General features: G+C 39.3%; 1 protein-coding gene across 1 annotated transcript; it reads left to right on the plus strand.

Annotated features, from left to right (window-relative positions):
• The first annotated feature begins 8,795 nt into the window (after window positions 1–8,795).
• Window positions 8,796–12,033, plus strand: LOC116266265 (uncharacterized). Its single transcript, XM_031647412.2, has 2 exons — window positions 8,796–9,591; window positions 9,884–12,033. Exon 2 carries the CDS (start codon window positions 9,888–9,890, stop codon window positions 11,694–11,696), a length of 1,809 nt encoding a protein of 602 aa, XP_031503272.1. The 5' UTR covers window positions 8,796–9,591; window positions 9,884–9,887; the 3' UTR covers window positions 11,697–12,033.
• Window positions 12,034–12,608: the final 575 nt, after the last annotated feature.

Raw genomic sequence — 12,608 nt, forward strand, 5'->3', positions numbered from 1 at the left:
TTCTCTTTGGAGAAAGAACCTTGTCTATTTCAATCGTCGGGAGCTGGATTAAAAACTAGTTGTTTTAGTGAGGAAGAAAAGCTTTCTTCCTTGGATGCTTCGATAGATTTTTAATGTTGGAAGGAGACATAGAGCAGAGGCCTCAATTGGAAGAGAGCTCGTCGGGACAATTGAAGAAGGCAGTTTAGTATCTTACTTAACATAGAAAGGGTTGTTTGGTACATCCATGAATCACTTATCGGTTTGTGTCCAAGAACGTAATGAAGACGATCATTTGTGAATTATTTGTTAAACAAGCGGCTGTTTATTGTGCTTCAATTGTTGAGTGGAGCTTTGTAGATTGCTCCTTTGTTGGGGTTGTTACACAAGTAGTTCAGCCATAATTGAGCAGAACCAGAATAAACATTTCATATCTTATTCATGATGAAACGTGCACATTGTAAAATATGGGAGTCCTAAGTCATACTTTTTAATTAGATTGGAATGAGTTTATATGCTCTCATGTAGAATGAGCCGTGCCTGGTCCATCCGCATGGTGGGACATCAGACCCTCCTTTATAACAAATAGAAAATAGAGACTTCAAAATTTGGTGTATGCTAGTCATGAAGTAGAGCAATCCGACAAAAATGACCAGCTAAGAAATGTTGATTGCTATTCCTAAATAGTTCAAATGCCTTCATCTAGGTACCCGACAAGTTAGACTGGTCTTTGGCAAGTCTAATTGAGGACTTGTAAGGCATGGATTTGCAAGGTATATTTCTAACATATAAACGTTACTTGTTGGTCTTGTGAGTCTATCGTTGCATGCTATCATTGGAGCACAAAAAGTCTACATTTTAGAAATGTAAATATGGAAGCGTGACATTACTAAATAACATGGGTCTAATGACCTCGTTATGAGAATATGATTGTGATTTTTCTATATTGTGATGATATCTGAACAAAAAACTCTGAGGAATGTAAGTAAACCATGTAATCAAGTAAACAATAAGGATGTAAGTTTTCATACTTACATGGTTCGGTTGATGAAGCCTACATCCATGATCCCTTATTTTTCTCTTTATCTCTAAGACCAGACGTTTCCATTTAATAATAATGAGATTACATGATTCTCTTTAGAATTAGAAATAGTTCTACATTTGGTGAGATAGGACTTGGATATGCTAGATTTACCAAATTGTTGTCATATGCTTGATGTACTGAATTTGTATCACGTGCTTTAACATCCCTCTGCAAACTCAATGGTGGTGGCTTGACTATTAAGTTTGGACAATAGAACTTCAAACTAATGCACAAGCAAGGTCTTAGTAAATAGATCAACTAGCTGATGAGAAATAGGCATGTGGCGAAGAATCCATGCTACTTCTCTAATAAAACACTGAACATCAATTTCAATGTGTTTGTTGTGTTGATGAAAAACTATATGAGTAGATGCAGACATGGCTAAGAGATTGTCAGACCATGGTTTAAGAGGGGAAATGTGAGAAATCCCAACTCTTGGAGGTAGGGCTGCACAATGAATCGAGCCATCTCGGGCTCGACTCGAACTCGCTCGAGAAAGCTCGGCTCAAGCTTGACTCGTTTATAAATGAGTCGAGTTCGAGCTCACACTTAAACTTGAAACTATAAATGAGTCGAGTTCGAGTTGCAAGAACCCGACTAGTTTAAACTCGACTCGACTCGTTATTTAACTGAATCGTATAAACCGGTTCCTCCGGTTCACCAGTTTAGGGTTAAAACTGTTTACCGAGGGCCAACATATATATACATCTTTATCTTCCGTCTTTCAAACTAATCTCTCTCTTCCATCTGCTCTTTCTTTTCTCGACTTCTCGTCTTCCCTCTTCCGTCGACCACAACGACCAGACAAGAGATGACAATCCTTTGCCTTTGGTCTTCCGTGTTCCGTCTTTAGTCTCTTCCCATCAAACATCTTCCTTCCTGTCTGGCGTCTTCCCTCTTCCATTAACCACATGACCACCTTTCTAGGCTCTTCACCTGCTCACCGCTGCATGGCCTGCATAAGCAAGGCAGCACCACCATCCAGCATCCGGCCATAGGCCACCGGCATTCCAGAGGTAAGATCGAGTGCTTTGGTTTTTGTTTTTGCTGTCTTATGAGCTGCATTTGGGAGGAGGAAGGGTTTGTAAGCACCGAATATTGTCTTTTATGTTCCTGTATCCTGCTATTTAGTTGATGTCATTAATTAATGGCTTTGTCTCTATGATGATCTTGTTAGCAATATGTGTACAATAAAGATAGTCTAGAGACTCCCTACTTAACAACATCAGATTCTGATATCTATATGATATGAAATGATTGTTACAGGACTTTGACCGATGATGGTGTGCAGACTAGGGCACATCTGGAAGCACAGCTTGCTTCTTCCTTAGCTTTGAAATCACCTAATGAATATCGCCAATGCCTCCTCTCCTATATTTGATTTTTTGCCAAGTTATTACTTTGTTATTCATTTTTATATTTTGAATGTTTCTTTTCATGTAATGGTAAACTTTTTTTCTTGCATTAGATCATCTGTGGTTGTTCTTGTTATATTTTCCTAGTCACTTACCAAATTGGTACTCTCAAATTTCTGTATAACTACAGAAGGATGTTATCGATGCTTCTAACTATCTTTGTTGATATCTTACTACAGGATTAAAATGAATTTCGTCTTGATAAAGCTACTTGTGCCATGGTCCACTTCACATGTCCATGATTCCTTTTTTTTTAGAAAGAAAAATAGATTGCTGGAGAACGTGGTTGGATGATTGTTTTTCTCAAGGGATGTGCTTATATTCTAAGATCAGAGCATAATTATTTGTTGCTCACAAGATGGTAATGAAAGAATATCATGTGGCTTGGTTTAACTTTATATTTTCTTAATGATAGTTCTGCATACTACAAACTCTGGCTTGGGTTGTGACCTTACAAAGAGAAGGTGCGATCACTGTTATACTTCTATTGCATTGTCAGTGATTTGCTAGTATCTGCAAAAAGGATGCAGGCTTTTTATTAGTGCAGATCATTCAAGTTGTGTTTTCTATATCTTGGACCTCTCTTGTGAAATGCTTTGCTTTAGTTGTGGATGTATTCTGCTTATTAAATGTTTTTCATTAGTTCCCTAAGTGGAGAGATTGGTTTTCATTGTATGTCCTTCCTTCCTCCTTTTTTAACCTTCATCTTTTGATATCATTTTACATTACAGGTGGATGTGTGTGAAAGGCCTAAAGGTGCCTATGTTTTATAGAACTTTTACTTGCTTAGCTTCATTCCATCTTGATTTTGTTACATGAGAATTGCTTTTCTAACAGAAATAGAAAAAGTTTGGAGAACGTTCTGCAATTCTTTTGTTTATGTTATTTCTTTTTTTTTCAAACAGGGAAGCAGATGAGCCACACTTGAGAGAAGTATGTGAGAAATTTCTTGGTCCTCCCACTAGCATGGTTGATTATGCTACTTCTATACTGCAAAACCCTGCATGGGATCATTTTGTGCTTGTAAAACATCATTCACCAATATTTCTGTTTATGTGTCTCCTGTTAAACATGTTCATGCATGTGCACATGCAGCAAGGCACTCACAAACACATATAGGCACACATGAACAGGTGCAGACATGCACATGTATGCAGCAAGATGCAAGTTTTCTAGAACTACAGCCTACCACTTGTTTTGTTGCTTTTACTGTTGTGAATGAAGGGAATGAAAAAGCCCAAACTCCTTAGAGAAGACATCCTTCCAGTAATGGCATCAAGCAAAAAAGTGCAGCAACTTCTCAATGAGTTCATGGATCTACTGTCCGAGTACGAAAACGATGCCAATGAGACAAACACTGAGCAGGGAGATTCAGTGCTTTCTAAGCATGAATCTACAAATTTTTTAGTATGCTGCATTAGTGTTGTCTAAATCCATTTCCAAACTAATATATTTACCCTTGCTTCCCATTGTAATATGGATAAAGAAACTGCAAATTGGGCATCAAATAATTTGCAACGTGAACAAAAAAAAAAAGTTAAACGAGTTAGAATTTGCAATGTGAACCAAAGAACAAGCTAAACGAGTTAAAACAAGCTAAACAAGTTAAAACGAGCTAAACGAGTTAACTAGTTAAATGAGTTAATGACTAACGAGTTCATTGAGCTAAACGAGTCGAGCTTGAGCTTGACTTTGTGTAGTCGAGTCGAGCTCGAGTATTTTTAGCCGAGTCGAGCTGGCCAAGCTCGGGCTCAGCTCGGCTCGTGTGCAGCCCTACTTGGAGGGGATAATAGACCTAAAGGAGTTCAAATGGTTTTGGCAACTATGTTTTGCTCCTTAGAACTCCAAGGCATGATATCGGGGCCAGGAAGATTGCATATACCCAGTTGATTTTCAATCCAATGGACACATAGCCCAATCATCATCAGGAAATGCTATGAGTCCACAGGCTTAGAGGGCTGAATAAGTAACCTGAAGTGTATGATGTATTTGACAAATCACGGAATGTTTTCTACTATCATCCAATGGTAATTTGTAAGTAGATGTATGAATATAATTGGTATGTATTATTAACTAGAAAGGTAGAACCACATGAGTAAGAGTGGGACGTTGCAACTACAATTCTTCAATACAAGGTACGATTATGAAATTTCAACCCAAAGTCTAGAGTGAGAGCAATTGATGGAGACATATGTGTGGTTACAAGCTTGCTTCCCATCATAGAAGCTCATTTGAGAATATCAAAAACATACTTCCTCAAGGGAATACGTTGAGATGTATTATTTATTATCTTCAATGCCAACAAGAAGTGCAAGTAACTAGATCTTTAATTGCGAATGTCTTGCTCAACTTAATAATTAAGGAATGATATGGAAGGAGCTGCTTGCAACAAGAAATTCATTATCAAGATGTATGCTATTAGATTGAATTTCCGAAAGAATTAAAAAAAAAAATGATGCAGGAGATAGTAAACCTAGTGGCAAGAAGCACCTTACTTAGTTTTAGGTACCAAGCACAGAAACCTATTTACCTGCTTTTATGTGATGAAACTAAGGTATGTTCGTCCAACAACCGATCTTTTGGGTAGGTGCTATGGTGACCAAGCATCCGTGGCCTAATGCAAATGAACCATAATTGGTCAGGGCAGGTAGAGCCGAGCACCAGTAGCGAAGCCAGCGTGGGGCTGGCGTGGGTGCCTACTCACGCCAGCCCAAGATAGCTCCACGTTTTTGCATGCTTAATTTCAAGTTTGTTCGTGCATGTACCGGCTTTGGCTTCCGTTTTCCTTTCCATAAAATTAAAATTATGGGCATTCCACACGCACGAGAAAAAAAATCAACTGCTTATAGTAGTAGCGGAGCCAGCATGGGCCTGGCGTGAGCGCCTACCCACGCCAGCCCAAGACAGCCCAAGGTACTAGTACATAGTGCCCCATAGCAAAAAATTTCTGGCTCCGCCACTACCGAGCACAGAGACAGTATCAAGGGAGGTCCCAGAGTTTTATGAGTGTCCAATAGGCCAAGGCAATGTTGATGGTGTTAAAGGAGTGGAACCCATACATCGGAAGGGTAGTCGTGTGCTGCAAACGATGCAGTGTGCCTGTTTATGCCCTAATCAAAATGCTGAAGTTGGCAGCCAAAGGTGATCAAACTGGTCTTCAAGTATTGAAGATAGAGTGACGAGATTTGGGCAGACTGATGTTGCCGATATATATGCAGGGTGGACAAAACCAAACCTAAAATCTAGGGCTATTGGTGGGCCAAGAGGTCACCGTTTATTGAGGAGTTAGTTCGACCATGACCAATGGTCATGCCGGTCTAAGAATCAACTCGAGACTGTACAGGTTGATTGCCTAATGGGATGGGGTCTTGCGTGCCAAGTATCGTCTCAGGTGCCAAGTGTCGTCTCAGGCGAATGGCTAATGGCCCCTGGTAACGCCTGTATCAACCCCTAACCTTAAAGGCTTAAATGACAACACCATAAGAGAGCTAGAGAAGAGCAATAGTTGCATACTACAATAGTTACATACTATTACTGGTGAAGCGAGTAATTTTTGGCATTATATCTAATTTGTCAGTCATCACAGTGTGATTAAGCCGTTCCAATAAAATTTTTTTGTGGGCTAGCATATGGCCCACGCCAGCCCTTATGTATCTGCCAGTGCATGCTATCGTACATGCTTAGAGATTTGATTATTTCTTTTTGTTTCTATGAATATGGCCATGAGAGCGACACTTATGAGGAAGGAGTCTTGTCAGAAAATGGTCCATCAAATATCTCAATTGAAATAAACAATTGCTTTTAAAATAGTTTTTTTATGATATTTTTGTAACGGCATTTTCTTTTAAGAAATCTTCTGTAACCACATGTTTGTCGAGCACAATTCATAAAATTCCAGTAGGTAAAATTGCTACACTTCATGGGAGGAGAACAATTTGTGAGGGAAAAAAAAAACCCTTTTTCCTTTTCTACCCCCACATTTTGTGTATAATTCATCCATTATCGTAACGTATGTAACACATCACCAATTCCACAAGCTAAAAAGAGGTTGAGGTTGGTGCCCAAAAGGAAAATGCATATCACACAACTTAGTTATCGGACCCCAAGAACTTAATACGAGTTCCTCCAGTCAATTGTTTACTATTATGTAGTATCATTAGGGATTTGTGCACAAGATTGGTTGCGAGATCAAACACAAGGTAATTTATTTATTATTAATGCTTTTAAACATGCTTGTTTTATTCTTTTGTTAGATGAATCCAATTTAAAGAAGAAGCACTATTTGCATTTGCATACATTGAAACTGAATCATAAATTAAAGGTATATATTCTTTTGTGTTTATTTGTTTTCATTACATCAATTAAAACCTATTTTCATTTGCATAATGCAAGTTAATTTGATATCATTATCTTTAGGACCTTAATATAGTATCACATGGTTGAAGTATATATCTAAACAGAATGGTCATATCCATTTTGGCAAATAGAGGCATTAAAAAAAACAATTTGCAAGCTTGGATTATATGATGATTTTTTTTTAAATTATTATTGAAGTTGTGAAGGATGACTCGTCTAGTCTCTTGTTGCATCAATGAACAACAACCAAGTACAATTTTTGGAAATTTAAATTTTCATACTATAGAGAATGAAGTTTGATAGTCCAGTTTGAGCTAGTGTGATGTTAAGATTGAGTTTCATAGTTCATTTAGTGTTTACTATATATTTTTAAAATTTTAGTGCATAAATCATATTTGGATCAGATTTATATATGGCTTAAAAGTCATACATTGGATTCGGATACAACTTAAAAGTTGGATTCAGATTATATTCGGATCGGATTCGGATATAACTTAAAAGTTGGATTTAGATCGGATTCAGGTACAACTTGAAAATCAGATTCAGATCGGATTCAGATATTAAAATTCGGGTTTGGATCGGATTCAAGTATAACTAAAAATCGGATTCGGATCGGATTCAGATATAACTAAAAAATCAGATTCGGATTGGATTCAGATATAACTAAAAAATCGGATTCAGATCAGATTTAGGTATAACTTAAAAATCGGATTCGGATCGGTTTCAGATATTAAAATTCGGATTCAGATCGGATTCAAGTATAACTAAAAATTAAATTCGGATCGGATTCAGATGTAGATTTTAAATTCGAATTTGGATATAGTATAAAAAAAATTTCATCCGAATCTGAATATATGAATATCGAAAAATCGGATATGGTAAAAGGTACATCCGATCTACATCCCTAGGTATCACTAAAAAGTTTTCTTTGGGGTGGGGGACTATATTTTTCAGAATTTTTGCATGGGACAAATGATATTTAAAAATAAAAAAAATAAAAAAGTAAAACTAATATTTTTTCCCCTAAAATCACAGGGGGCCATGGCCTCTGCCAAGCGACCTTTGTTCAGATATATAGGTTATCAGTGCCTCATTACTTAGAAACCGGAGCTTAAGTTGGCAAATTAACAAGCACAAGTGCAAATTACATACCATTGCATGCTGGTGATTTGAGTCGCCTTCGCTCAAGCAGTTGCCAAAGCTAGAGATATTGCCGAAAAAACCCTGCTGGAGGAGCATATTTTGTTTATGTTTAAGGATGTACTGGCAATTTTTTTGTCAATCCAGATCTAGAGATTTTTGAACTTGCACCAAGCCAAAGCAATTTATTGACCCTCCTTGTTGTTTCCGTCCAGTTAACGTTGAGCCCTTGGATTTGTTTTTCTTTAATACTACGTTTCCAGTCCAACCGCCTAACCTATTTTGCCTGCTAGCTGATAACCAAAAGCTACGACATTGTTGTTTTTGGTTTCTTTATAATGAAAGCCACTGCTGTAAAAACCGGAGATGAAATCAAGTTGGATCGGTTGAGTTGGTTTAGTGAATCGGCCGGCAGATTTAGGAGTGATTGAACTGAATTGCTTGTAAATTAACAAAACTATTACTATACATTTTAGAAAGGACATTATAAAAAGGACAATAATAAACATGTAGTGGAATTGATTTGCCGTTAATTGTCTTTCAAACACATCTTTTTACAACATCGATCAAAGCCTTTAGATGGAATAACTCTACGTTTGAAGAAGAAAAACTCAATGTAAACTGCAAAACCACCAAGTTTTACCACGCGTGGCCATGGAAAAAGCTTAGATAGCGGAGTGCACAATAGGCCGTCAGGTGAACATTTTCGCCACACTGGAACATGATAACGTTTGGGAAGGGTCGGACGGCTGTGGCTTTCAGTTAAATGAGTGTGGTTCTCTGCAGATGGCGACCTATCCCATACGGCGCCATGAAACGTCGTGGAGTGGTGTGACGCCAACTATGGTCTATGTGTCTCTTCCGCCCCATTCATCATGTAGAAAGCCCTACAGAAGCATCCAAGGAGAGGTGGGACCCCCAAGGGAAACGTTGGTCATTCTTGGTGGGTAGGAGGCAGTCGGGCTCTTCTTAGCTGCTGAGGAGAAATTAGAATCTGGTTTTGCTTCGTATGGTGAGAAGCTAACCGTTAGTTTTCTTCTTCTACCATGGTTCTACCATAGAGAGACACTCAAGGGAGAGAGAGGGAGACATAGAGACTAGAGGCGCATTGTGAAGCGCCATTTCTTTGCTTCTTGTGCCCAGAAAAGTCTGAGGATCTTCGGTCTCTGTTCAGTTTTGTCAGTCTTTCTTTCCTTTACGAGGATGTGGACGGAGGGGCACTGTGGCCTGAAGTTTTGTCAAGAATAATGCATGGTGCCTTATGAAGCAAGAGTTTGACGGTTTTTTCTGATTTTCCCGTCTTGTAAAGAGAGGAGAGCAAAAGGAGGGCTTAGATTCTAGGGTTGTGGGTTCTGGCTGCTTTGGATTCCAGAGCTTGGATTGTCTTCTGTCTCGTTTAGGGAGGAAAGAAAAAACAGTTATCGGGGTTAGTGGACCTTAGAAATTTTTAAGGCTGTAAGAAATAGAGTTTTCTTTTTTATCTTGGCTTTCGGCACTTGCAGATGCTGTTCTGGTCGGGTGTTCGTGTTTTTGGGATTCCAGGTGAAAAAGCGGGTCCTCCGTAGATGCGAGGTGGTCCTTCAGTTCAGCAAACCAAGTTTCTATTGCAGTATCTTGGTACTCTTTTAACTGTGCTAAAAGTTCTAACCTTCTCCCATTCTTCTGTTGTATATGTTTCCTGGGGGTTTAGATTCAAGCTCGTAGTTTAAGTTGGTAAATCTGTTCCTAAAACCCCATGAGCTTTCTGTGTAAGAAAGCACCATTTTTTTTATACCAGACCATTGTTTGAGGGTGGGAGAGATTTCAGAACTTAGGTTTTGATTTCCATCAGGCTTTTGTGGCGTGTTGGCTGGTGAAGGGAGTTCATGAGCTGATTGATGGCCTGAGAATGTATTTTGTGCTTTTCTAGTTCCATGGACCCGGAAAGCTGCAGCTCCTTGAGGTGTGGGAAACACCCATCACAGACATTTACTGGCTTTTGCGCGCACTGCCTGGTTGAGAGGTTATCAGCTGTTGATCCAGGTCAAAGAAAGGCTCCTTCTTGTCCTGAAGGTGGGCCATCTGTGAATTGCGAAGATGGAATCGGTGCTTCCGCTAACGTTCCTGGTGCTTCCGCTAAAGTTCCTGAAACGGAGGTAACTGCTGTAGAGAAAGTAGTAAATTGCTCATCTGTCCTGCCTGGTATTGAAAGTGAATCGTGTAAGGTTAGAGTAAGACAAACTTTGCGGTCTCTCTTTTATTCTGACAATGAAGGTGCTAATGAAGATAATGCTACAAGAAGAAGAACTAAAGTGAGACCTTTGATTGGTAAAAGAGATACTTCTCTTGTTGGTATTCGCTTCCATGATGATATATGTGTTGGATTTCGTCCAAACACAAATGGGTCGGCGGAAAATCAGTTGAACGAATGTTTGTCCTCGAAAGCGAGCGGCAAGAAGTTTATTGGTATAGCTGAAACAACAAATAGCGGATGGGATTTTGGAAGCAATTCAGAAGCCCGGTCAAGTTCTGCAGGAAAAACTATGGCGGATATGCAATTAGATGAGACTGGTAACGGCGGGGAGAGAATTTATTTCGTCTCGGAAAGCAGGGGTCCCAAATCTGTTGCTAATAAATATACTCAGCTTGAGGCTGTGATGGATGACAATGGAGGGAGTTTTCCTGCTGGTGATATTGGTCATGGAAGCACGTTTGGTGATTGCAAGGACGATCAAAACTTTAAGAAAAGGCCACCCGTGCTGCTAGGGCAAGGATTCGTGAAGAAAATTCTGAGATGGAACATGAAAACCTCGCAGAAGAAAGCATCCATGGCTGAGGCAGATTTAGGTGTTGGGTTTCATGACTTGCAGCTACAAAGAATCGCTGATAACGGCACCCCCTGCTGTAGAAGGGAGTCTATTGATTCAAATGAGACATGTTCTTGGGACGGGCTGTTGATTGGCAAAGCACTTACTCGTTCTTTATCAGTCAAAGAAGAAGCAAATGCTGGATCCGTGAAACCTGTTGAGGGGCATAAGGAAATGCTTCGTCAACCTGGTTCTCTGGAGAACGGAGACTGCTATTCCGAGTCTGTTCCACACATAAGAAGAATGACAAAGAAGGTTGGCTCAGTCGACTTTGAGTGGTCACCTGATATGAAGGACATGAACAAGATAATTCCTGCAGTAGTGGAGGATGATAACAAATTAACATCCGATATAGGATATGTTGGGGATTCTGGGAGGGAGAGATTTTGTGGAAACTTGTTAGAAGATTGGAGCTGTAGGGGAAAGTTCCATGGGTGCGGTAAAATCTGGAGTCGGGTTATTGCCAGCCCTTTCTGGGGCTTTGTTCAGAAGAGTGAGAATGTCCTCGATCGCTCTCTTTCAGAATGTTGGCATGAATCTCGAAGGGAAAGGAACAGAGACGCTGCAGAATTTTTCAACAGGGTGGGGTTTCACAGGAACAGCAGTGTGAGCTTAAGGAGCATTGATAAGTCTCAGGAGCAGCACCGAGAGACTTCATGCAGCAGTTTGAGCACCATCAATGCAGATCTCCATGGTTTTCATTCTGTTTGGAACAAGAAGAAAAGCTATGGTGTGCTTGGTCATAGCCGAAGCATCCACTATTCTTCTCCCAGTAACCTAGACAATGGGCTTCTTCGCTTTTACTTGACACCAATGAGGTACAATAGAAGGTTGACAAACAGGAAGTCAAGAAGGAATCTACGCCATCTTTGGTAGGTGGATATTGCCCATGTGTTGAGCCTTTGCTAGAGGTGGAGTTCTCTCGTTTCGTAAAAGAATACATGGATGGCTTTGATATAGCAATAGAACCATCATCCTGTTCTTCTTACTGACTTTTATATATGATCTTGGAGATAGATAAAGATGTACCTAGGTGCTTGCCTTGCCGGTACTTTGCGATGTTCATGTAACATAGATTAGCATCCAAATGATTTTACTAGTTTATCATGTTAATAGCTTCTGAGGTATGACATGTATACCTTCCTGAAGCCTTCTGAATGTTTGGATTATCATTTAATAAACAATAATGGAGAAGCAACCATGATTTAGCCCATTTTTTCCTCTGTTTGCTAGTTCCATTTTATGAGAATGTGCATGAAATTCAGCAGAGAAAAATCCATTATGGGCAACTCTTGCTAAGATCTTTCATGTTCATATCGTGATCGCAAATGCTAACCTATCTTTCACATTATATAGAATCTGACTTTTTCTTGATACTATATGAGCTATCAACTTAGCAAGAAATATGTGGGAATGCATGGGTATGAAAAATCTTGAGAGTACCAGTAATTGGACATCAGGTGACTGTGTCTGGTGGATAGATAGATACTTTCAGGGAAAGAGAGAAAGTGTTTCCTGTCTACTGTGAAGTGGTAGACTAAATTATATTCCCCTGAGAACGAACCATCTATTCAGAATGCATTGAGTGACATTTCCATGTCTTCATCTTCTTAAATACATGAAAAGGCTTTCGGCATGCCAAAGAAACTGACTCTTTGCTCGGACATGAACTTCTCTCACAAAGGGATCCCATAAATCAAAGACTTGAAATCATGTATTTTTTATAATGTTTGTTGGTAACATTATAAAACAAGGTATTCTGAGATCCTTACCAGAAGAAGTGAATAT

The sequence above is a fragment of the Nymphaea colorata genome, chromosome 12 (assembly GCF_008831285.2).
Source record: "Nymphaea colorata isolate Beijing-Zhang1983 chromosome 12, ASM883128v2, whole genome shotgun sequence".
Classification (NCBI taxonomy): Eukaryota; Viridiplantae; Streptophyta; class Magnoliopsida; order Nymphaeales; family Nymphaeaceae; genus Nymphaea; species Nymphaea colorata.

Coding starts and splice junctions, on each gene's coding strand:
- LOC116266265 (XM_031647412.2), top strand. CDS start 9,888: ATGGACCCGGAAAGCTGCAGCTCCTTGAGGTGTGGGAAACACCCATCA.